At 42.4% G+C, this 26,612-nt stretch overlaps 1 protein-coding gene across 1 annotated transcript; it reads left to right on the top strand.

Moving 5' to 3' along the window:
- The first annotated feature begins 43 nt into the window (after positions 1 to 43).
- On the top strand, positions 44 to 25,413 carry pds5b (PDS5 cohesin associated factor B). Its single transcript, XM_070982714.1, has 35 exons — positions 44 to 124; positions 5,837 to 5,964; positions 6,350 to 6,553; positions 7,011 to 7,097; positions 9,428 to 9,525; positions 10,553 to 10,679; positions 11,023 to 11,103; positions 11,537 to 11,677; positions 12,578 to 12,693; positions 12,979 to 13,073; positions 13,327 to 13,472; positions 14,208 to 14,359; positions 15,613 to 15,726; positions 15,855 to 15,936; positions 16,039 to 16,087; positions 16,400 to 16,539; positions 16,856 to 16,971; positions 17,239 to 17,344; positions 17,484 to 17,644; positions 17,785 to 17,908; positions 18,654 to 18,812; positions 19,031 to 19,099; positions 19,253 to 19,389; positions 19,494 to 19,617; positions 19,848 to 20,052; positions 20,294 to 20,408; positions 20,667 to 20,799; positions 20,917 to 21,036; positions 21,432 to 21,494; positions 21,581 to 21,726; positions 21,950 to 22,022; positions 22,905 to 23,317; positions 23,443 to 23,523; positions 24,421 to 24,517; positions 24,611 to 25,413. Exons 2-35 carry the CDS (start codon positions 5,857 to 5,859, stop codon positions 24,641 to 24,643), a joined length of 4,215 nt encoding a protein of 1,404 aa, XP_070838815.1. The 5' UTR covers positions 44 to 124; positions 5,837 to 5,856; the 3' UTR covers positions 24,644 to 25,413.
- The last annotated feature ends 1,199 nt before the right edge of the window (positions 25,414 to 26,612 follow it).

Here is a 26,612-nt window from a genome sequence, read left to right on the forward strand (position 1 = left end):
TACACACTCATTGATGGTTTGTACCCATGGGCACTGAATCTATACATATTGGCGCCATTTTGGAGCTAGGAGGGGGAAGAGAGCTGCAGAGGAGGACACGATTGATCACAATTCACCGTATCAGGTAAGAAAATGCACAAAGAAGCAAATCTTTTTGATTCAAATATAGCATTATTTTCAGGTGCTGCTGTAAAAAACGAGGTATAACCCGGGATATATCCGAGGAGTAGCCGGGTTTCCAGCGCTAATAGGCGCAGCGCAGCCCGCCTTGCTCGCCTGTGTTCTCGGCAGCCGTGTCCGATTCACAGCGCTAGTTGACCTGGTCCTGCGGCGCAAAAATGGTTAGCTAGCGAAATACTAGCACATTTGCTCGCCTCAGTGTCCCAGCAGCACCCGCAAACAGTGGCTCGACTTGGTCGTATGACAGGGGTCTGTGTATTGATAACGACGTAACGGTGTAGCCGGGTGTTTTGTTCAGTGCTACGTTACTATCTGTCCGCCCTCTGTCACTGAGATTGCTGTTGCTAACGTTAGCTCGATTACGCTAGCCAGCGTTGTTGCTAGCGAGATATGCACACTAGCTAGCTAGCGGCAGCTAACTCGATTAGCCACGGTCAGTATTACAGCAACAAGGCAGCCTGGCTGTGCCATAGTCCCTGGCCTTGGCATGCTGCTGTATCATAACAATAAGCACATCTATTCATAAAACGTTTCCCCTCTCTATCCACCACATATCGCTAGCCCACACCAACTTAATTGTGGAATAATTTTAACCTAACGCTGCTAGTAATCCGGTGGCTGTTCCAACGCATAATTATTTTCGTTTGGACTCTCGTTATTAGGAGCTACTTGTATAAGGCGCATTGCTCTTTTTATTGCGGAGACATCGTCTCATAGCGTAAGTGGTATTTTTAAGTGGTCCATCGGCTACGTAACTGCTAAATTTACCAGATATCAGAGGAATATCTTACTTTAACTGATGAGGACTCCTCGTGATTGAAAGCGGCATACCTGGTCTCGTGCAAACTTACTATTATCAGTATATAACGTTAGGGAACAACAAAAGGTTTGGAGCGATTGTAGAGACCACAAAAGCAGGAGGAGTTCTTTGGAAAATTTAGGCAGTGCACGTTATTTATATACCGAGATGGGACAGTCCCCTCCAGAGTGCTGCAGTGCATTTGTTATGACAGCGATCAGCCTGATTATTGAGTCGTGTGACCGTCAACATTGCAGATCGCTGAACAGATCACACGTTGTGAGAAGCCTGTGAATTATCTGATTATATTGCCATATATTAACCATTTTACACTTAAAATCAGCACTGTTCAATGTAACTTCACCAAAAGGGTTAAGTTGGAATTTAGTGATTTATGGTGGTATTACTAGATAAAATAATTGTGTTTTGGCTTGTGCACATATTTCCTCTGTTTAAAATGGCTTTGCACAAAACCACATGGACTAGTGTTTCATCAGGAGCTGCACTGTGCCAGTTATGGCTGGAGTTAATTTTTGGTTTTGTTAAGTTGCCTTTCCCCTCTCTAGATCTAATCCAGGCTGCAGCCCCGCAACTTTCTCCACTAAAAGGGAAACTGTGCAGAAACTCTTGCTCTACAAAGCCACAATGGTAGTCTTTAGTTTGTGTCTGTGTGAAGGTTTGCTTGTGTTGAACGGACACAGAGTGGGAACTGCACTGCCTGGTGACCTTAGACATGATTGTTGTCTGCTAGTAGATGTCATGCCATTTTGGCTTCCCTTGCGGTGTGGCTTCTTTGGCGGTTTACTCCAACCCCGCCGTCTCATTCTCATAACCTTTGGACTAATTTCAGTCCCTCCTTCTCCGCTTTATTGTTGTTTCTGGACGGCCTTCACTGGTTCAGATTTGGCGGACATGCGCCGTTCAGAAAATGTCTTATTTTGTTTCATTTCATCTCAGGAAAACAAGACTCTTTGACAGGGCGTCCCTGTTCAGCTGGTTTCCCTCACTTTGTGTTTTGCGCGAGTGCCCATGTGGAGGTCGTTGAGTTCAAGCTCACAGCCGTCCAGTCCTCCCCCTGCTTGCCGACAGTCACTCTCTTTCTGACGATCACCCACAGGGTTAAAACAAAGGATGTCCGTGTCAAGGTTCAGAATTTGGAGAACTGGGTCTTCATATTTCTGCTGGCTTAATGTGTTTTACTGGGATGAACCAGTAATGAGTTGAAAGCGTTCAAGAGGTTTAGTGATTATTTGCTGCTGCTTCTTGGTCAAAGTGAAATATTCCCTGGTGGATGGTACCCAGACCCACAGACCCCCTTCCAGGTCGAGAAATACTCCGCTCTCATTGGGCTCTGTGTGTGTCAGTGTGGTAGACCGAGAGAGAGATGGGCTCAAATTTGGCAGCAGCTGTGGGGTGGAAAAGAAGGTCAGAATGGAGCAGTTTGGCAGCCCGCCAGTGTCCAGTGTGTGGGTTTGGCCCTTGCTCGTGTCTGTGTGTGTCTGTGTGTGTGTCTCTGTGTGTGTGTTTATTAAAGCTCAAGTACAGCTGCAGAAAATTGTTTGGTTGTTATTCAGAACTCACTATCACGGTCTGGTTTCTAAATCAAACCCAGCAAGTGCTTTTGTCAGACGGCGGACCTACTGACCCAGACTGCTTCATAACAATCAATTCTTCTCCAGTGATAAACCAGCAGGAATCGTGAGAAGCTGCAAACAAGATAGTAGTTACAGAAGAAAAGTTGTCTCTCCATTCATTGAAAGCTTTTAGCAACAGTATGCAGTTTTTTGAAATGTAGTATAAACTTGTTTTGCTGACTCCCCTGGGGGAGGTGGTTACAGTGGGATGAGACATTTGAGCATGGCAGGAAGGCATGCTTTTATGTCCAGCTGCCACAGATGCTGCTGCATGCCACCCTGGTTCTTTACCAGTGAGAGCAGACAAAGTGAAAATGTCACAAAGCACACCTTGCAGCTGGTGCTGCCGTTGCACCTTTGTCCTGACCTCTGGACTCTGTGAAAGATCCTGATCAGACTCTATCTGGTATCCATCTTTTCGCTTGTCTTGTCTTTCTGTCCATCTGTCACTCAGGATATGTCAGACACCTCTTAGTGGTTTGACCACACCTGGAGAAGCCATGCATTTCAGTACTGCTTTTTGGCTTTCTATGAAATTAGAGCACTTTACCTTTTAATAAAATGAGACGTTACTGGTTGCAATCAAAGATGGCTGCAGGTTGTGGAGGAGGGAATGTTCGTTGATCATTTGTTTGAAGTGTAGTGGATTGCATGGCTTGCACATACTTGTATAATCAAGGTGTGCAGAGCTTTTTATTCAAATCCTGAGCCTGACACCGTTACAGTAGGATAAAGATGAAGTAGAGCGTTGTAGGGCTGCAATTGCTGATTATTTTCAATGTCAATTAATCTGTAGATTATTTTCTTTGTTGGTCGTTTTGTCTTAACAAATAACACAGTGAAAAATGCTCCATAAAATTTCCCAAAGTGACACCGTCAAATATTTTGTTTTGAGTGACGAACAGTCCAGAACCCATTTAGTTGACTATCATGTATGATAGAGAAAAGGATCAAATCCTGAGTTTTGGAATCTGGAACCAGAAAACATTTGGTATTTTTGCTTAAAAATGACTAAAATACAGTTTTTCAATTATCAGTGGCAAGTTATAGCAGATTAATTTGTGGATTGACTAATCTGAAGTGAGGTGTACCTAGGGTGGTTTTAGTTTGTTTTCTGTTCTAGTTGAAGTACTCTTTAAAATCTGCACCTGAAGCTATATAACTGTTACAAACCAAAAATGACACTGACTTGCACGAGTCTACAATAACCTTTATCCACAGCATATTTTATAAGAGAGAAGAAACTGGAGCTCAAATCCTCATTAAATTAGGACAGACATGGAGCAACTGTCTGGAAAAAGGAGAGGAAAGATTCGCAAATACCTGCATTAAAAAAAGAAATCCCCACAACCCAATAAATGCCATGAGGTTGGAATTTGTTGGGAGCCGTTTTTAACTCTCAGTCTGACCCGCCAAAAGTAATAAATGCATTTTATCACATTCTTTCCACGTTTACCCAAGAAGTCCAGATCCCTAATTGTAAACAGGGCATGCTTTTTCTGTGCGATGCACCTTCGTCAGGCCTGAAACGCCTGCATGGTGAGTATGAATGGTGCCTGTAAACACAACTATTATTTTTTTATTCATCACATTCATCACCATTTTTTGAAAATCTGATTAATTGGTCAGCACGACTGTGCAGGCTAATGATAATGAGCGGATAATGATTAATTGATAATAATTGTTAGTCGCAGTCTTTCTTAAAATATAAAGTTTAACAAGGAGACTCTCCAGGGTTTGACATGACATGATCAGCTGTGACTCAGGAGGGAGAGCTGGTCCATCCACCGACTGCAGTATTGGTTCTTCCATCCTTAGCTCCACATGTCAAACTGACCTTGGACAAAATGCTGAACCCCAAATTGCTCCTGATGGTCGAGCCAGTGCCTTGCATGGTAGCTGGCTGCCATTGTGTATGTGAATGGGAGGCAAATGTAAAATGCTTTGGATAAAAGCAGCATATAAATGTAGGCATTTACCATTTGTTTCTCTTGAGAGTCGGTCTTTGCTGAGTAGGCACCAGTTTGCAGGGAGCACATTAACCAGCTAATAGACAAAAGTTACATTTTAGCTGTATTTTAAATTCGTATTAAATGACAACAGGTTGAGTTGTGGTGTTATAATGTGCATAGAAAGGTTATTGTAAGTTGAGCCTAAGGTAGATGAAAGATGGCTGCATGATGTGTTTTGAGTCACAGGAGTCCTGTAAACTGGGAGTAGTTGAGAAAACTATCATGAAAAGAGACCAAGACATGAGTCTGGAGGAGAGAACTGTTTTGGTTGATAGTATCTTTGCTGAGGCTGTGAAAGCGGTGTTATATCACAGGCGCCTTTTTTTTAATAATACAGTCTTCTAATTTGTTGGTTGCAAAACATCAGACTCTATTCTGCAAGCTTACTTCCTTCTGTTACTCTCAAAACTCCCGAGTACGAACCTTTGACTTGCACTGCTATCTTAAAAGCACTAGATATTTTATGAACGGCCACTTTAAAGCATCAAATCATTAATTTTTTTTTTTAAAAAACATTTCAGGCCCAGTTAACCATACAGGCTCTTTTTGTATATTCATGAACTATGAGTCAGGCTTTAGTTTGATAAAGAGGGTGTAGGTAAGATGTAGGAGGAAAAATGAAGTCATATTCCTTGGTGGACACATTTCTGCCTTTTTTAATATCTTTAATGGATAAAAAGCAGTGGCAAGGTGTGACAGTGTGTCAGTTAAGTAGCTCTTGCCAAAGAGCAGCTTAAAGTGCACCGTGACTGATCTGGCCATGAGCAGCGCACTGAAACGAGAGTCAAAGCACATTTTGCGTCATGTGAATGCCCCAAACCTGAACCAGGTGTAATCCTTGATGGGCTCACGGCGGCTGTAATGAAATGTGCAACACAAAGGAAGCAGCAGCTAGCAGTGAAAAGTCAGCCGGCTCTCCTGAACGCAGCAATTTCATCATTCATTCAGCTTGTGGAAAGCTATTACTGTGCTGTGAATACCTCACTGAATATTTCAGACGTCTCTGTTCCAGACATCTTTGGAAGCTTTGAAGTATTAAAAAGATTTCCATTGGGATCCAAATAGTTAACAATGTGCCTTTTCACTCTGTTTTGAGGTGAAGAAATTCTCGACTGTTTCAGGTTTTTAGTCCCCTCTTTCTGCGTTCTCCGTCTCACCTTCCTTCTTGCTCTCCACTAAGTTATTACAAACGTTTCTCTGTCGTTCCTCAGGCAGTGAAGAGCTAAAGAGGATGGCTCACTCTAAAGCTCGAGTCACAGATGGGAAGGTGACCTACCCCCCGGGGGTCAAGGAGATCTCTGACAAAATCTCCAAAGAGGAAATGGTCCGCAGGCTCAAGGTCAGTGTCCTTCTCCCGTTTTGCTGCAGCGGCGTCTCCTCTGTGTACTGTGTGGACGCACAGATTAGGGAGGAAATTGTCTGTATAGCATCGACATATTGCTAAAGACATCACATCATCATTATTTGTTCTAGAACAGATGTTTTCAAGTATTAGTATTGGAAATCTGTAGTAACATTTGTGTTTTATTTTAAAATTCTTTATCTGTTAATGGCTGATTCATATTGCTCTAATATTGCTGATGCATTGTTGAAAGATTAATTATTCTATTCTATGCTGCAAAGGGGCTTTAAACCTTCACCTAGCTAGTTAGTCACCCCAGCCACCTCTCCAGCCATCTCCAGCATCTTCTGTTCCCACACAATATCCCCCTCCCCTCTTCCAGATGGTGGTGAAGACCTTTATGGACATGGACCAGGACTCTGAGGAAGAGAAGGAGCTGTACCTGAACCTGGCCCTCCACTTGGCCTCAGACTTCTTCCTCAAACACCCAGACAAAGACGTGCGTTTGCTGGTGGCGTGCTGTCTGGCAGACATATTCAGGATTTACGCCCCTGAGGCGCCCTACACCTCCCCAGATAAACTCAAGGTACGCTGACAAAGATTTAGCTCAAGCACAGAAAACAAATGCTGCAAAATTACACTCTGCTCCACTAGAATTACTCACTGTTTAATTACATAACCGTGCTGCGCCTTCTCTCGAGTATTCACTTACAAACTGACAAATTGATTTGTATTTTCATTTGCCAACGTTTTTGGATATTAGCCTGAAATTTGTGCAGCGTTTGGCTGCAGATTTGACATGACTCATAACTTAAAGAGCCTCTTAACACAGACTAACAAGTCTTGCATCAATCCCAAGGTGTGTTCAAGTTTCAGTGTTTGTATTTGTGTGGGAAAGTATCTCTTGCTAACCATCCTGAACATTTTGCATAGAAACACTTGTCGTGTTGTGGCTTTGAACTGTTGTTTGAACTTTGTTGTGCTGTTCTAATCACACCTGAGTTTTGCTTATGATGACATCTGTGTGTGTTTCTTGTTGCCAGGATATTTTCATGTTCATCACAAGACAGCTCAAAGGACTGGAGGACACGAAAAGTGCTCAGTTCAACAGATACTTCTACCTGCTGGAGGTATGTGACTGGTCGGGTCGGGGTTTGATCGCATTTTTTCAAATTCAAATCCTGCATTGAATCTCCTTGAGTCATTGAAACTAATTGGGTTTTGGCTTTCAACACTTGGCTGCTCTCAGCAAGTATTTACATTTAGAAATAACAAAAACTCAAAAGATCTCTAATCACTTTTTGTTGGTTGAGAAGGAGGAAACGTTTTAGGGCGCTAGCCTAATTAATGTTCACATCCTGTAGCTGCAATGTGAAAATGAGATGAGCCGCAGAAGGTTTGAAGTGTTGATTAAATATATCTTAAACATTCAGGTAACAGATGTAGCCTACTTACTGTGAAATTTGTCTGGTGAAAGCTACTGTTAGCTCACTACCCAAATGTTTTCTACACTGCTCAACAAAGATGAAAGCTTTGATGAGAGATTTGTTAGTGTTGGACTTTAACAAACGTCGGTATTTTGCCGGCCAGGAACCGGCTGTTGGATCCCAACATTAACCGGTGGTTACAGTTATACACAGAGAGAGTTCACATCCCTGACTCGAGTGGTATTTCATAAAGAAGGCGCACAAAAGCAGAGCTTATTGCGAAAAGCCTGTCTTGCACTGTAGGTTTCATGTTCACAATGTAGCAGCGAAGAAGAACTTTGGTAAAGAAACTGTCTGATTGAAAGTCTCCCTCCAGACAGACGTTTGACCTTCACTGTGCAGATTGATGTATGTGGAGAGTTTGAGCCTCAAAAGCTGTTTGTTCTCTTTGCTGGAGAGGGAAAGTTTCTTGTGCACTTTCTAATACATACAGTTATTGGTGACATCACAATCAGCTTTGAAACCAATTGATGAAACCAAATTCAATGTTGAAACTCAAGCCTCTAACAGAGAACGGGCATTTTAGTGAAGCAGAAGACTGTTTCTATTTGACTATTTATACTGTGATGAAGGAGGAGGAGGAGGAGCAAATGATGGGGAATTTAACTTCATTATGGAAACCTTGTGTTAGTGTACTTCTTATTAACCTGTCTGCTCATTCTGTGTATTACAAGCACTGCCAGTGGTTTTGTTTTCTCATACTGAACTTCAATGTCTCAGAGTATTTGACCTCTGGTCTTCTGAATACATTTACTGTATGTTTGTATTCAAGATCTTATGTAATCACATAATAAATAATTAAAGGTAGTGTAGAGCCAGAGGAGGAAGGAGTGGTGACAGAATGGCAGCAACAGAAGCTTATAGGAAATATGTGTTTATCTATATCTGCAGCCATCTGGCAGTTTGGTTTTTCACCTCCTTCAGGCTGTAGAAGACACTCCGCCTGAACTCCTTCTTTAACAGCAAGTCCAAATAGATGATGAAAAATGTAGCGTGTCTCTAAAGACGACGAGCCTAAATCCCTCAGTATTTTTATAAACCATTACTCTGATGTTCTTCATTCATAGTTTGGTTTGTTTTAAGTCTTGCTGTTTGTCTGTTTCAATTTGCTCTTAATTAATTTGTCACCACGGAACTATTTCCTGATGAAAGGGCAAGTTGAATGGAATTGGAAGTAAATATCTTTTGCAACTTGATTATTGTTATTGAGATTGTAAACGAGCATAATTAGACAGTCTGAGAAAAGTGTGGGATGGAGGAAGTCTGACTTGCAGTTTTAATTATATTAATTACTTTGTGCAATAACAGTGATATCCAAGTGATGAGCAACAGAAGCCATGAAGGGATATATGAGAAGATAAGTTTTTAATTGAATCTGGATTAGAGACCTCAACTAATCTCAAACAAGACTGTCATTCTGCTCTCGGAAAACAGACAGCGTAGTGTGTGTTAACAGCGCTTGTTTTGTTCATTTAAAGTGGCTATAATCAATATTTTTTGTAATAACAGTACATCAACTGACACTCTGTAATGGGAGAGGTGCTGCTCATAGTGATGAGCCCACAGAGACACATCTGCTGCTCCCCTCAGCTTTATGGAGCTTTAAAGAAAGTCACAGCTCATTGTTCAGCTGTCCGGCCTCAAAGTTTACTGTTTTGATTCACTCCCACTTAGAGCTGTAACTGTTAATTGATTAATCAATTAGTTGTCCGCTATTAAAAGCCACTTTTTAAGGAAAAAAATTCTAAATTCTCTGTCTCCAGCTTCTTAAATGTGAATATTTTTTCAGCTTGTTTCCACTTCTCCCAAGTGACCAAAAACAACAGTTTTTGCAAGATCATTATTGAAAGCCAATCAATAAGCAAACGGTTATCATTCACCCTGCTTACCACATTCTCCTCCGTCCACCCTCGTCCACCTTCCTCGTATGCGTCTGTGGTGTCGCTAACGCCCTGTCTCCTCTCTTCCTTCAGAACATAGCATGGGTGAAGTCCTACAATATTTGCTTCGAGCTTGAAGACAGCAATGAGATATTCACCCAGCTTTACAGAACACTCTTCCAGGTCATCAAGTAAGTCCTTATAAGATTTGTGTGTCCATATTCATCATGTTTTATTATGTGTGTGTGTGTGTGTGTGTGTGTGTGTGTGTGTGTGTGTGTGTGTGTGTGTGTGTGTGTGTGTGTGTGTGTGTGTGTGTGTGTGTGTGCTTGGCTTTTATTTTTCCACACTCCCTCCCTTTCTTTTGGCTGCGTAGTCATTAATGACAGAAATTAGCCCTTGCGGCCCTCCGTAACACCTAAATCTGTCTCTGCTGGCTGACACATCATGAAACCACACAGTAGCAGTCCAGTTGTTTCTCTCTGATTGTCCTCCCTCCCTCCCTCCCTCTTCTCCTCTCCTTCCCCCTAACTCGCTCTCAATTTCACTCTGCTGAACACAACCTTGAGGGCTGAACTCTGCAGTGCAGAATTTGGCTCTTTGCCATTGAAACAAAATTGTGTGTGTGTGTGTGTGTCTTTCTCAAGGTTGTGCCACAATGTTTTTTTTATTGTATAGGAAGAATCTAAAGAGCTCTGCTTTCTGTTTGAAATGTGTGCAGTCAGCTAGAAGATGCAGGGGAATGCAGCCCTCATTTTTGTGTGTGTATGTCCCTGTGTGCACGTGTGAGTGTGTGTGTGTAAGTGACACTTTCAGTGAATGGGAGGTAATGAGACTAGTAATGCCTGGCAGCGGTGAGGACAGCAGTCACTGAGGTACAAATCTAGGTAATAAGCTTTACCTCCCGCTGTCATGCAGATCATTATGAGCAAGTACACCCACCTTCTGTGTGATCGGTGCAGCGCAGGCTGTTTGTGCGAGGCCAGTTTGTTTTCAAAATGTGAGCCAGCAAGTGAAACACCCTGCAAAATGCCTGCTGCCAGCAAAGCAAATCTCAGCCACGGTGCACCAAAAATCCAGATTCTCTTGTGCTGAACAGTTGATGTACACACTCACACGGCTTGATTTACAGTCATTTTTATGTGGAATGTTATATTTTAAGTTATGCAATGATGCCTCTCTTGACCTGTCTTGCCCCGTCTTGCCCCATTTCCCCAGCAACGGCCACAACCAGAAGGTGCACATGCACATGGTGGACCTGATGAGCTCCATCATCTGTGAGGGAGACACTGTATCGCAGGAGCTGTTGGACACTGTGTTGGTCAACCTGGTGCCAGCACACAAGGTATGTGTACAATCGCACAAAAAGCAACACACAGTCATATTTACACACACATGGATCCTCTGTGAGTGTTGATACAAGCAGAAATGGCTCAGTCAACTGAGGCCACTGTCGCTTTCCATCCCCTGTAATTCAAAGAGACCCCTGCAGGTGACAAGAGGTAAGACAGCTTCAGAAAAACATCTGTGTCTGCGACAATCATCCTAATGGGACTGTTGGGATCTAAGTGAAAAACAGAAAGTGATGGACCACACCCCCCCCACCCTCCACATTATGTGTCTTTTTTAGTGATTGTGTGTTCTCTGGCCTGCTCTTTTATTCACCTGTTGTTTTTCTCTCTTTCTAGAATTTGAATAAACAAGCATATGACCTGGCCAAAGCTCTGCTGAAGAGGACCGCTCAGGCTATTGAACCCTACATCACCAATGTAAGATTAAAGCATTAACACTTTCTCTTTTAGTTTTTGTGCATCCTGTTGTAGACCTAAAAGTCAAAAGTGACACTTTGTCAGAGCCATAAGAGTTATTGGAACTGGAATATTTGAACCAGTGATATGTTGGACATTAAAATCAGCTGTTGAGCATAAAACATTTGATGGATCCAAGTGTGCATATCGTATAAATGCAGCTTACATGTCATAAATTCACATTTAAATGAGGCTACTGAAATACGGTGAGATTTGAGATTGTCCGACAACTGGAAGACTGATTCATGCGGAGCAGATAGGCAGATTCTCAAGAATGCCATAAAGAAAGGAGCCATACATCAGAAAAAGCCACAACTTGAATTGTAGGACCATGTTGGATCTCTTCTGGATTGTCAGTAATGTTTTTTTCCTCCTTCTTTGTCATCTCCATCAGTTCTTCAACCAGGTGCTGATGCTGGGAAAGACGTCAGTCAGCGATCTGTCTGAACACGTTTTCGACCTCATCCTCGAGCTTTACAACATAGACAGCCACCTGCTGCTCTCAGTGCTGCCGCAGCTCGAGTTTAAGCTGAAGGTATAAAAAAAAAACTCTTTCAGGTTACCATTGAAGCACCAAACTGCTTCAAGAATTTTCAATTCATGTCATATTTGGAGTTGACTGTGCCTAAATGGAGCCTTAAGCATCTTACATTTGTCATATCTTGTTGTTAGTATAGCTGTTTTGTTCAATGCACCTCACTGCATCTTATTAGGACCTTCGACATATAAATAGATTAGATTTTGCTTTAATATTAAAAGCAGAGGTGGAAGCAGCAGCAGCAGCAATGCTTGTGTTTATATTGGTGTTATGAGTTTATCCACACGGTGGGCTAAAAAGATGAATTCTCAGACCTATTACCCACAGAATTGCATATTTTCACTTTCTCTGCAGGTTTGTTGATTCATATTAGAAAGATAAAGCAGTCAGCCAGTCAGCATAATGTTGCCTCTGCAGTGTCTCATAAAGGCATCCTGCTGATGGATAACGCTCATTAACTGTTCAGAGGGAGCGTAGATCACTGCTGTCTCCTCAAAATAATAGCTGCGATAAAATCTCTCCCCCACAGACTACACACTCTCTCTCTCTGTCTCTCTCATGCTCGCTCATTCTTTGTCTCATCCTCACTGTTTTCATCTTTATCTCCCCTCGCTTGTTTTCTCTCCCCAATGATTTTCTTCTGTCATCCCCACTCCCTCCCTCTCCTTACCTCTTGTCTTCCTTTGTTTTGACTTCTCATTGTACCCGCTGTTTCCTCCTCTCCGCATCTCGTTCTAAAACGAGATTGATACCAAAGAAACTGCTGCTTTTGTGTGTGCTGTGAAAGTGGTAGTGTTGCCAATGTAGTTTATGTTAATGACTTGGCGTGTCTGTCCATACAACACGGCCAAATTCTGTGCATCATTTCTCTCTCTGCCTCTCTCCTTCCCTCTGCAGAGTAATGATAATGATGAGAGGCTGCAGGTGGTGAAGCTGCTGGCTAAGATGTTTGGAGCCAAGGACTCTGAGTTGGCCGCACAGAACAAGCCACTCTGGCAGTGTTACCTGGGCAGGTGGGTTTCAGAGTTGTGGCTCCACAGATCCTTGAAAAGTCGGAAAAGGCCTGAAATAACCATATTTGATCCTTTCAGTGGTTAAAATGTGTACAGATCTTTTCAACATGCATTTTTCTCTTGATCTATGACTTTGCATGCACCAAATACCTGCTGGCTTATTAGTTTTTGCCCAGATGATTGTGTGTGTGTGTGTGCGTGCGTGCGTGCGTGCGTGCGCGCGCGTGCGTGTGTGTGTGAACTTGCAGGGTTACTGCGATTAACATTGATTTCTTTTACTAAAAGGTTTAATGACATCCACGTGCCTATCAGACTGGAGTGTGTTAAGTTTGCCAGTCATTGTCTCATGAACCACCCGGACCTGGCTAAAGACCTCACAGGTAATTGAAATGCTTAAAGTTATCAGTGTGAAACTCATCGTGATCAGTGCTGAGTTATTTTGCCTCTATATGGCGGTGATACCACAACAATTGGACCACTTACAAGTTCCTAATAATAGGTTACTAGCTTATTGTTGTTCCTTTCAAGTGTGTAGTTTGGAAGAAATGAGAAGCATTTGCCGAGTATTTTGTCTGTGTTGGAGGTGGCCAGTTCTCTCACATCCCACTCATTTGTTCCTGTTTTCTTTCCCAGAATACTTGAGGGTCAGATCACATGACCCAGAGGAGGCCATCCGCCATGATGTCATCGTCTCTATAGTAACTGCTGCCAAGAAGGACTTGTCTCTAGTCAATGATGCATTGCTCAATTTTGTAAAGGAGAGGACCTTGGACAAGAGAGTAAGTGGGCAAAATCACTCATTTTCCACGAAGCCTGTCAGCACTGTGTTTTCTTGCTGTTAAAAAAGCATTAGCATATGTGATGTGCCTATTAACAGGGAAAGCATGTAGGTACGATAACTCTCGGCTCGCTCCGGGGGATGTGTCTAATTGCTGTTGAGGGTGCGCTAAACGCTTGCACTCTGCATGTTTTATTAGGTGATGATGCATGTAGTCTGTGGTATCTCCCATTTTTGTTGCTACACATGTTCTTGACTTGGATAACATGAAACATCACCTGTGGCAAAACAGGGCTTTAAGTAGCTGAAGTATCTGCACGCTACAAATGTCTTGTGAGCTCATTATCCACAACAGTGCTTGATTTTTAAGGCTGCTGTTGCTTTTGATACCAAAATAGCATGTGGTGTGTTTAGTTAACTCAGCAGACCCCGAGGTGTCTATTTTGGAACGAAGGCTGTCTGTTCCTGAAGGATTGCAATGTGTTTTGACTACTCTGTTTCTTGATTGTTTAATTGTTTTTTTAGTATGATGTCAAACAATGTAGCTTATTGACTGCATATCGAATTTTAAAATTTAGAAAATGTCCTGCTGCAATCAGTAATTATATGGCCCAGCCCGAGTTGTGTGACAGTTTATCTATTGGGGGACTACAGCCGCTGTATCATCTCATAATTTCTCATTCAATCAGTTGCCATGATTGGGAATGTCTCTTCCTCTTCTGCTATCCTTCATCAGTGGCGTGTACGTAAGGAGGCCATGATGGGCTTGGCATCGATCTACAGGAAGTACTCGCTGCAGGGAGAAGGAGGGAGGGAGGCTTCTAAACAGATTTCCTGGATCAAAGACAAACTGCTTCATATCTACTATCAGAACAGCATCGATGACAGGTTTGTGTTCCACCTTACACTAAAAATATAGGAAAATCAAATGTAATACTTGCTGGCAAGTGTTTGGAAGATCATGTATTTAAATCTGTTCCCTCAATGATGCTGATTACGCTTTGAGTTCCTTTAATCAGTTGCTTTTCATTTGCTTAACCACAGCTTCTGTGTGTGCCTCGGGCTATTGGCAGCTTACCTTTGGATTTCTGCTCTTAATTTTGTTTGATGTATTTGTCTTGTTCCATAGATAAGCAGCTGAATGTAGGTAATTGATATGAATAATAAGATCACACTGAGATACTTTACGGCAGGCTTTAACAGTGTGCCACACACTGTTCACAATGGTAAAATCAGTTTTTAGGCCAGTCCTTCACAATCCAAAGAGCAACGGGTGCCCTCTGCTCAATCTGCAGTTTGAAACATATCATAGAAGAAGACATTTGACCATCCATAGTAGCCTCAGGCCACCGTAGAGGTTTTTTTTTAATCATTTGAGCAGCATCACTCACCTCCCTTTGAACTGGAAACTTAAGAGTGTTATTGTCCCCCCACCTGCACATATGAAAGTGAGAGCCTACAGTAGCTCTCTGTGGGGGTTGTTGAAAGTCATCCCACAAAATGTCAGCGCTGAAGCAGAAAGTAGATGAGCCATGTTGAGGCAAAGTGGGCACCTCCGGGTGAAAAAAGCCTAAATGACAGAACACACATGAAAACATCAGTTACCCTTTCCATCACTGCTGCAGTGGAGCTGCTTTACTGCCAACAGGAAAAGTCTGGGTTGTAACAGGCTGTTCCTGTGTGTTTAACTGTATGAATGTTGAGCAGGGCAGCACTGAAATATTTGTGCATGCTCAGCAAATTCTCCCTTAAAACCTCTGAAATTTTATTATCCATAGTTTCAAATCATGACGTGTCTAAACTGTCTCATTTTATTATGAGGGATGTTAAAATGTGAGCGTTTGCCTGGACTGAGGAGAAATCTATTAAAGTAGACAGTCGCTGATGTAGTTTGTGAGACTGCAATCCCATTCATGCATAAATAATTGAAAACGAGAAGAAAAATTCAACAGGGAACTTACAAATATTGACTTTATGTTTTTTCTCTCTTAATCCCAAAACGCCTTCATTTCTGACCGTGGTGTAGATAATCCTACTCAAACAAATCAAATGGCAGACTAATGACTGTCAGGACCTGAAAGAGGAAAAACAAACAGACATTCTTCATTTTAATCTAAATTTCTCCTTGTGCGTGTGCACAGGTTGCTGGTGGAGCGGGTCTTTGCCCAGTACATGGTTCCTCACAACCTGGAAACCACTGAGCGGATGAAGTGTCTTTACTACCTGTATGCCACCCTGGACACAAATGCTGTAAAGTAAGTCTTTCTCACACTTGGACCCCACAGTCTTGTTTGTTTGTTTTATATCTTCAGATAAAAGTTTCAGCTGTGTGGAAGAAGTGCTCTGAAGGAGGGCCTTTCTTTTCCTCCTCTGTGCCTCTCAGGGCTTTGAATGAGATGTGGAAGTGCCAGAATTTGCTGAGACACCATGTCAAAGACCTGCTGGACTTGGTCAAAAAACCCAAGGTAACTGTGGCTGAAGCACACTGTAAGAAGCCTTCCTACCTTCATGTCATGTTTCTAAACTGTTTTTTCTTTTATGTTGTTTTGTTTATGTATTTGCTGTAGTCTGAAGCATCGAGCAAGGCTGTCTTCGCCAAAGTCATGGTGATCACAAGTACGTATCTCACACATGTAGAATTATTTTAACAAATTACTTTTTTCCAGGAAACTTCCATCGCTCTTGTTAGAATAAGTTAAGTGGTGAACTTCCATGTAATCGCTGTTTCCCCGATGATTAAATGGAAGTTTAAACTTAGACTAGTCAACTAGTTTGGACCCTATGTACACCCTAAGTATACCCTTAATTCACAGGATCGGGAGAGGAGTGAGTGATATCTAACAAACCTGCTGAAACAGGATAACCTGAACACCTTTGTTTTAAATCTGTGCCTTGTACACATCAGCTCTTAATTGCGTGTGTCCGTAGGGAACCTGCCAGACCCGGGCAAGGCTCAGGACTTTGTGAAGAAGCTGGCTCAGGTCCTGGATGATGACGAGCGCATCAGAGATCAGTTAGAAACCTTGGTCAGCCCCTCCTGCTCCTGCAAGCAAGCCGAAGTCTGTGTGGTGAGTGTCGACGTTCCTGTCCGAGCTGCTGGACTCTGAAAACATTTTCTCTAAGGTCTCAAAAAGTGCATGTTGTACTTTGGATTAAAGAACCTGTGAGGAAAATCTTTTAAAGTCTTTTAAATCTGTCTGCGTAGGAGGCTTTTCATGTGTAACGTTAAGCATTGAGTCAGTATTTTGAGTTGCAGAAGTTTCTATAAAGAGACCATCATGTCAAGTATCACTTGCACTTGTAGTTCTACAGTACTAGTTTTTCTGCATCACAGTGTCCTTATTTTATATATTTTTTTCCATCATTTGGTTGTCACCTTTTCAGCGAGACATCACTAAAAAGCTTGGAAGCCCAAAACAGCCCAGCAATCCCTTCCTGGAAATGGTCAAGTTCCTGCTGGAGAGAATCGCTCCTGTTCACATCGACACAGAGTCCATTAGGTACTGCCTGCATGTGTGTATTTGTATGTGTGTGTGTGAGGGTAGAATGGGCCATAGCGCACACAGGTTGTCTAGATGATTATGTCTAGAAGTAGGAAGAACGCAGTTATGTCCCTTTAAAAAATAGATAAATAAATAAATAAAACATGTCTTTGAACCCAGCCAGCAAATTGTGGTGTTCAGAAAGTTGAGACTACAAAGAGCCGGTGATAACTGATTCACTTGTGCAGTATTTGACCTTTTTAATCTCTCTCTTTCATCTGTCAGTGCTTTGATAAAACAGGTCAATAAATCTATAGATGGAACAGCTGATGATGAGGAAGAGGGCGTACCAACTGAAGAGGCCATCAGAGCAGGACTGGAACTGCTGAAGGTAAAACCCAAACCTCAGCGAGTTTCCACTCTGGCTTTATCTACATCATCATGCTGCTGCTCCATTAAACAGAAATACAGTTGTAGTATTTATCAGACATCGTCCAGCTGTTTGACTCTTTGTTCTTCATTCCACACAGGTGCTGTCCTTCACACACCCCGTGTCATTCCACTCTGCAGAGACGTTTGAGTCCCTGTTGGGTTGTCTGAAGATGGATGACGAGAAGGTGGCGGAGGCCGCGCTGCAGATCTTCAAGAACACAGGCAGCAAGATGGAAGAGAGCTTTCCTCATATCAAATCGTACGTTTCGTTGCCAGATTGACCTGATTGATTAACACTGTGATCGTTCATATTTTGGAATGAAACCCTTGCTTTGAACGTGCTGTGCACAACTTGCTTCCTATGGTTTGTAATGGTGCTCTCTGGCTTGCTCCCCCAAGTGTTTTGCTGCCGGTACTACAGGCCAAAGCCAAGAGAGGCCCCCCTCGCCAGGCCAAGTATGCCATCCACTGCATCAACGCCATGTTCACCAACAGAGACACACACTTCGCCCAGATCTTCGAGGTCAGTCAGTCCCATTGCTTTGGCTTTATAGTTTCTTACACGTGAAAGAAAAAAATATTTAGAAAACACTGAAAAGAACCCACCCTGAGGTGAACTCAGTATTCACTTCAGCCACGTTGTGGATATGAAATAATCAATCACTGACAGATCTGAATCTTGCTATGGCACTAGAAGAAGAATGATGAAGACACCTGACATTATTGATGTTACAGATGTTGTAGTAATCAAGTTATCGGCCTGTGAAGGGCCCTTCTGTCACCACGCTGTGAGATGAATTATCAGGAAGGGCACAGCCTGCTTCATTATAATGTTTATTACCTGACAGAACAGACTTTTTATATATTACTGAGGTCTTCTGCTAAACAGCGCCATGTTTCACTCAGAAGTCAGATTAATAAATCAGCAGTTATAAAAGTGTAAACACCATCATTAAGGCAGACAAGCATTATCTGGGAAACACATTGTTTATTCACTTTACATGGAACTGAAATTAATACCCTGAATCCATGAAGAACTCTGTACTTGCAGATAAATGATTTAAAGGAAAACAGCGAACGCATTGAGATGGCTCATGTGATATGACTTAGGTTGTCTGTTTTGTTTCATCTTTAGTAGTATTTTTTCCATTTGTGTCGTTAAAATTTAGTCATGAAACAAAAAATACCTACGAAATACTTGGTGACAAAATTAACACTATCTCTGAGGATAAAGCAGTCAGTGAAATGCTGTGTTTGTGTCTTTCCAGCCTCTGCACAAAGGCCTGGACCCTGCTAACCTGGAGCAACTCATCACTCCTTTGACCACCCTGGGTCACCTGGCTCAGCTGGCCCCAGAACAGTTTGCAGCACCACTCAAATCTCTAGTCGCCAACTTCATTGTGAAGGATCTGCTCATGAACGACAGGGTGCGCACATCATATACTGTGTATACACACATCACATATAGCAGGTTTAAGACCTAAAATCTATAGAAAATGTGTGACAGTTGTTTAATAGTTGGTGTTTATTTGAAAGCAGTTCTACTCTGAGGTCCCAGAAACTGTTCACCACAGTTGTAGGATCAGTATTTCAGCTGTCTGTGTGTTTATAGCAAGTCTTACAGTATTATTTGTGTTTTCTGCAGATCCCGGGCAAGAAGACAACCAAACTTTGGGTCCCTGATGATGAAGTATCCCCAGAGACTCTTGCCAAGGTCAGCAGTGAAGAGTACTTTCAGTGTCATTCTCATATCATCCCTTAACAAGGAAAAAAGGAGACAACTCTCTGATTCTGAATATTATAACTCAAGGGATGCACTATTGCTGCTCCATGAGTCATTTTTGACCCTCCGCCCTCCTCCGTTCAGATCCAGGGCATAAAGCTGATGGTGAGGTGGCTTCTAGGCGTGAAGAACAACCAGAGCAAATCCGGCAACTCCACTCTAAGGATGCTGACTGCTATTCTACACAGTGATGGAGACCTAACCGAGCAGGGCAGGATGGGGTAAAGGATGAAACCTGTGCTTCTTGATCAGACAGACCTAAAGTCCTGTGCGTGTCAGTCCTTGTTAACTGTATCTCCTCTTCCTCCTCTCCATCATCCTCCAGTAAACCAGACATGTCAAGGCTGCGGCTGGCAGCGGCATGTGCCCTGCTGAAGCTGGCACAGGAGCCCTGCTATCACGAAATCATCACACTGGAGCAGTATCAGCTGTGCGCTCTCGTCATCAATGTAAGAACTGACGCAAGTCTCCTCTTTGCATGCAGGCTCATGCTCGTTTTAGGGCTCTGCATCTTATTATCTGTTTTTATGGTTCTGATTTTCTATTGAAGTGACACATTGGGTATAATAGTCTCTCCAACACCGCCCCTATGTTCCCTCCCCACGTTTCTCCAAACCATTTCATCATCCGTCTCCTCCTACTAATCATTGTCACTGTTTTGTTTCTCTTCGGCCTCAAGGATGAGTGCTACCAGGTGCGACAGTGTTTTTCCCAGAAGCTCCACCGGGGCCTGTGCCGCCTCCGTCTGCCTCTTGAATACATGGCGGTGTTTGCTTTGTGTGCCAAGGACCCCGTTAAGGAGAGGAGGGCTCACGCTCGCCAGTGCCTGGTGAAAAACGTCAACATACGCAGAGAGTACCTCAAGCAGCACGCTGCCATCAGCGGTAAAGACACTGAACAAGATCTGAAATGAAATCTGAATTTGTTATTTTTTCTTTTTTAAAGCAGCTACAAGAAAACAAATATGTGATATGACTGTAAAGAGTAAATTAATAAGAAATGTGCCTGTGGAAGAGGAACAAATAAGATCTTTTGTTTTCCTTCTAGTGCACGTCATTTATCATGAGTACTGCTGTGATGAGGCAGCGTTACTGTAATATTTACCTTGTGTGTGTGTTCCAACAGACAAGCTGTTCTCTCTGCTGCCCGAGTATGTGGTGCCCTACACCATCCACCTGCTGGCACACGACCCAGACTACGTCAAAGTACAGGACATCGAGCAGCTCAAAGAAATTAAAGAGTAAGTAGTGGATGGGGAAAGCTGTTGGTTGCTGGTAACGCTTACGATAAAAGGAAACTTTAAAAATGAGAAATACACTCTGTATGAATTAAACAACACTAAGCACTTTCCCACCACACATCGATCACTCTTATTACCATCTCTCATAAGTAGCATCTGTAGAGTTTTAAGGTCTACGTCCAAGAAAGAGAAAGCTATAAAATTATGGCTGGGATTCAAAGTCCTGTATGCTGATGTCAAATTTCCTGTCCTCGTCAGGGCTCTGTGGTTTGTCCTTGAGATAATCATGGCCAAGAATGAGAACAACAGCCACGCCTTCATCAGGAAAATGGTGGAAAATATCAAACAGACGAAAGATGCCCAATCCCCCAGCGATCCCAAAACAAACGAGGTACGCGTAACATCTGCAAGTCCACCTACACTGAATATATAACACATGGATAATACATATTCATTCACAGCTCTGAGTACCATCCTGCTGAACAGCCTTTATGCCTTCCCTGTACAGAAACTCTACACAGTGTGTGACGTCGCCATGCACATTATCATGTCAAAGAGCACCACCTACAGCCTGGAGTCCCCGAAAGACCCCGTGCTGCCCTCATGCTTCTTCACCAAACCCGACAAGGTTGGTCTCTCCACCCATAAGCACCCCTCTGACAACCTTCAATATTTTATTTCCACTGCAGCGGCTTCTTTTATGTTTTTTGTTAATGTATATTAATAGCAACAGCTGAGCCGTTGTTCTCTTTTGGGTGTTATGGATATTAATGCATATGCACCTCTTTGATGAGTGTTAATTAAAAGATAATCACAGATGACTTGTATTTTCCTGGTGGTAGCTGGTAGTAACCTAGTTTGTTGTGTACTTACGGGCTTGTTTCAAGAGGAATTATCAGCACAGCTGGTCCACATTTTGACTAATTATACTGTTCTTCTCATAATCCTCAGCTTGTGTTTCTGGGTTTTTCTGTAAGAACTGTTCTCCACAAACACGTCACATAACTTCTCTCTCTGTTTCAGAATTTCAGCAACACAAAAAATTATCTCCCGCCAGAGATGAAGTCATTCTTCACACCAGGAAAGGTGAGTCCAGTCAGACCCGTGAAATGGTAGCGTTGGCTTTTTCCGTATCGTTTCTGTTCGCTTCTCATCATCTCTCGCTCCTCCAGCCCAAGTCGGCGAACGTTTTGGGTGCAGTAAATAAGCCGCTGTCATCTGCGGGGAAGCAGCTCCAGAGTAAATCTTCCCGTATGGAGACTGCCAGCAACGAAGACTCGTCATCCAACCCGGGCTCCCCACAGCGCAGCAAGACCAGGTACGAGACGTGACGCACTCCTCTAAAGACGCTCAGGTGTTGTGATCTCTAAACCTGTGTATGAACGGGAGATAATGGAAACAAACTTCTTCATAGCACAGAGAGTGAAGATGATCGTAGACTCCACAGGACCACAGGCAGACACGGCTTTTGCATCTTGTCACTTGTTGCACCTTGAGTTGTATATATTTAATAGTAACCATTAATAATTGCTGTGTTTCAGGCATGACAGCACAGAAATGGATCACAGTGAAAATGAGGACATCACCCTGAAGAGAGCAGACAGCACTGACAAGGTAATAAAACCTCTCTCACATGCTAAAGCGGCTTATGGTTTCAAGTTATTTGTGTAGCTAAAAGCTGCAGTAATCATCCTGAAAATATCCCATTATTGAGTTATCAGTACCCCCCAGTGGAAAGATCAGTGGTTTTGTCATTTTTATCATATTTGCACAGCCCTATTCCAAAGAAGTGAAGCTTGATTTCCCTCTTATTACTGTAATTTAGTTTTGATCAGACCACCCACGACACAAATTGGATAAACAGGTAAAAATAAAATGGCTTTTTTATGTAGTGTGGCAAATTTGGAAAGACTGGAGTATTGCAAGTAATGAAAAACTAACATGTTTTATAGTGTGACTCGAAAATATACAGAGAGCTTTATCTGAATGACACCATAGCTTTGGATAAGTAGAAACGGGCGCGTTGCTGTGATCCCGTTAAGTGTTGCAGTCATAAACCCTTGTGGCTCTGTGTTTTGATCCTACTGTGCAAACACCTGCTGGATTGTAGTTAAGATAGGATTAGCGAGTACACGTTGTGTAAACTATCATGAATAACAGCCTCCAGACCTGCTGCATACATCGTTAAGTCGCTGAGGCCGCGTCGTCTATCAGAAAATATCGATGTTACATACATTTCAAATGTTTGACAAGAATCTGCTCGTTTTTCCAAGTGTTATTTCTCACGTTCTCGTGGGTTTTAAGCAGTTTATCTTCAAAGGAAGCAAACAGGAAACCAGACAGTTTACAGCTTTTCTGAGGTGAAAAACATCACCATTCAGAGAGGAATATTGAACGAACATTTTAGGCTCATGGAGGTTTCTGGCTTGGCCATGAAAAGTTTTGTCTCACACAGGAAGCCTGTCAGTCCTGGTCACCATGTGTTCTCTGTTGCAGGATATTGAAAAGCCACGCGGTCGCAAACGTGGCGTGACCTCCAGCGACGACCAGGACAGCAAGCCAAAGCGTGGACGCAAGAAGGCGGCAGCCAACACTACCGCGGCGGCCGAGCCCGAGGACCAGTGGGACGAGGACAATCGGCCAGAGGATGAACAGAACAGCCCGCCGAAAAAAGGACGCAGGGGCCGGCCTCCAAAGTCTGCCACTCCCAGTCAGGATGCACCTTCCAAGGGAAAGAGGGGAAGGAAGAAGGCAGCTCCTCCACCAGAGGATGATGAAGAAGAGGAGGAAGAGGAGAGAGGAGAGGAGGAAGCAGAGGACGAGGAGGAAGAAGATGACAGGAGCAGTGAAAATATGGAGTTGAAGACCAAGGGAGGAAGGCAAGCCAGGGCGCCGCGGCGATCACAAGGGTAAGACGGAGAAAAGCTTCCTGTGAAGTTAATGCAGACAGAACAGGAGGAGCCTCACTCATGACATCTGCTGTTGGCACTGAGATCTCTGTCACTAACATTCACTTCAACTCTTCGTCCAACAGCTCGGAGTCAGCAGAGTCCACACCGCAGAAGAGGAGAGGACGTCCACCCAAAGCCGCTCAGCCAGCCGCCAAGAAACCAGCGTAAGATGCTCTCTAGATTTGGGATCTTCAGGCTTTTGTTTAAACTCTCATTCTCTACCTTTTTTTCTGTTAGGATTATAGTGAGGGCTTTGTAATGTTGTTGTGTTTGGGTAATATATTTCAGTGGACCAGCCTCATATAATATTGTCACAATGTAAATTTATTGGGGAAAAAAAAGGCCATGAGATGTGCTTGAAAGCTCCAGGCAACTGGAACTTGTGCTAAAGTTGACAAAAATAATCCTTCAAGCTCAAGTGACTTCTCTAAATCTTATTATCATTATCATTATTATTATTATTATTATTATTATTATTATTATTATTATTATTATTATTATTATTATTATTATTATTATTATATACTCTCTACTTTCTCTATCTTATTATTCTCATGGTGGCTTATGAAATTCCATGAAAGCACAAAACTCCCTGTCACATCACTTTCGTAATCACACTGCTGCTACATTAACTTTACATTTTGCTGCTTCGGGTTAATGTATATGAGGGTAAAGTTAAGGATTTTGTTTGTTTTGTTTTTTTTTAAAGAAAAAGTATGCGCGAGTCTGCACAGTCTTTATATTATGCAAATAATTGATTCCTCCTTTTTGTGCACAGAATGTAGATGAGTCAGATAGATTAATAGATTATAAGTGAGCATTTTAAAGCTTTACTGTGTCTCACTGGCCAGTGTGGCGTCTTAACTTTCTGATTTGTCTGCCAAAGATACTTCTTACCAACATTTGGCACCTCGTGGGTGATATTTTGAGAAATCTTTATAAAAAATGTCTTTGGTGGGTGGTGGTGCTGTATTTTTGTTAGGTTTCTGCGTATACAAATGTCTCCCTGTTACACGTTGAGGCATATCTGATTCAGTGTGTATCCACTCTTTGGTGTCCAGGCGCGGTGGGCGATCGAAGGCAGCTGCCGCTAAGGACGACTCTGAGGAAGAAGATGAAGAAGAGGAGGAGGAGCAGGAGGACGAGCCAACGCCTAAGGTACTGAAAGTGTCACGTGAATCATCTCTGGGAATTCTGGTGTTTGAGACTAATTATGGAGGAATTTATACGCTTTTTCCCCCCCTCTGCTAGGGTCGCAAGAAGGCAGCAGGGCGAAGAAGATGAGCTAAAAAATGATCAAGCACAAACGAAAACGTCGCGTCTGCTCTAAAGTCATGGAGGAAGGACGTAGGAAAGAAAATATGGACATTGAACTTTTTAAACTTTTCATACACAAATGCTCCTACTGTTACACAAATTCACACACTTGCATATACCACATGCACACTACACCAGTACATTCGTATCATCAGCTGTGGGTTGTTGCATTGTGATGATGTTCACCACATCTCCTCCATACAAGTAGAAATAATTTTAACAGAAAACAAAAAAAGATCACTCTTGTAAATAGTCTCTTATGTCTGTTTCATGTTCTGTTGTTGTGTTTGATGCTGACTGGGAGGATGTTGTAAAGCCTTTACCCGCTGATACTATTATTATTAAAGTGCTCCCATAAAGCAATATTGCTTATCAATCATTCCCTCTGTGTCACACTTTTTAAAACTGAAAGAGATTAAACATTATCTTTTTTGTGATGTTAATTGTGTCATTTTACTTCAAAGGAAAACATGTTTTTGTTTACAGTTCTGTATATTAATACCTTCTCCTTTTTTTTACCATGTATTGAGAAATTTAGAAAAAATGTCAAAAACCTGTCCAAATGTAGAGTTGCCTCTGGAAACGATTGTAGTGTGCATCTCATTTTTAGGTTGTACTTACTAGTAGATGGAAGTCATGAGCAGCTGTGGTTGTATTGTTTGTCACTGCTGATTAACTTGGCCTCACATCCACCCAGTCAGATCCTCCGTTGTATCAATATAATTCTCTATAAAACCTGACATGTTCGATTTCTCTTTATTTCACTTTGAAGTCTTGGATGAAGCAGTTTGCTTGAGGACACAATCAGCTTTGATGCCTTCAGGTGTACAAGCAGAAGAGAAAGAGGTCAAGTCAGATGATTCTTCCCGTTTGGGCACAAGTTTAGTAAAAAAAAAAAATTTTATTTTATTTTTTCTCAAAATGTGTTATTGAACCTTTTTAAATATTGTTTTCCTGTCCTACAGACGTTGTCTTTGAAATTGGTTCCAGGTAAGTAACGGATAATCTTTAGTCCATTGCCCTTCACACATCCATGATCGTTATAGATGAGCTCGTGATTTGTCTCCGTGGAAACTTAGAGGCTGTTATACAGTGGTCTCTTGAAAATTACATTACAATTCGGTAATTTCCTTTCCTTTTATCTCAATCTTTAAAACATTTCTAATACAACACGTGTTTGCGGGTCGCGATGGTTTTCTCTTTAGATGGCTATGAAGTGATCCGCCCTACTCAGCTTCTGATTGGTTAATATACGTTACCTTCGTTTGTTTGGTTAGTAAGGTTCAGGTATGAGGAGTGATGATTGGTTGGGATTAGGGAAAGTATCACGAGAAGCGAATTACAGAGTAGGGCGGGCCACCGAAATACCCGCCACATTCGTCGCCGGGCGACATCAGACCAGGAAGTTGTTCAGAAAGGGAGCCGGAGTTGTAAGATCTAGATATGTTGTGAAACCGGGAGAGAAAGTGAAATTTATGCTTTTTCTTCAACTAATAATACAGGGTAGTGCTGCATTCTGCTGTGTAGTATTACAAAAACTTATCGTTATATATGTTTTCATTAAAATCTTCTTTCCTCCCCCTTTCGTTAGCACAGGTGGTGTGGACGACCATGTTTTATGCAAATATGATTAAACATTTCTTATTAAATTTGCGTAGTTTTCACTGACAAGCTCTTAATCTTATTTTTCGTTTGTTATCGGTTAGTTTACCAGAGTCTCCACACTCTTCAGCCCCAGACTACTTTTTACCTATAAGCTGTCTTTACCTATAAGCTAGCTAGTTATCTTAAATGTTGGCGCTATTACTTTAGAATGTAAGCTACTACGCCGGTTTCCGGTTCAACGCCACACCTTCTAACCAATCAGAATCGAGTTTTCAGGGGCCACGGTTTAAAGGTATATACTGAGGTGTGCGTGCTCCATGGGTTGAACAGG

Source organism: Chaetodon trifascialis, chromosome 16, assembly GCF_039877785.1.
Source record: "Chaetodon trifascialis isolate fChaTrf1 chromosome 16, fChaTrf1.hap1, whole genome shotgun sequence".
NCBI lineage: Eukaryota > Metazoa > Chordata > Actinopteri > Chaetodontiformes > Chaetodontidae > Chaetodon > Chaetodon trifascialis.

Bases quoted from the DNA above. Each gene is read 5' to 3' on its own strand.
- pds5b (XM_070982714.1), top strand. From the start codon at position 5,857: ATGGCTCACTCTAAAGCTCGAGTCACAGATGGGAAGGTGACCTACCCC. The intron at 13,473-14,207 runs GTAAGTGGGCAA...ATCCTTCATCAG, and splicing joins AGAGGACCTTGGACAAGAGA to TGGCGTGTACGTAAGGAGGC. The intron at 21,727-21,949 runs GTACGAGACGTG...GCTGTGTTTCAG, and splicing joins CCACAGCGCAGCAAGACCAG to GCATGACAGCACAGAAATGG.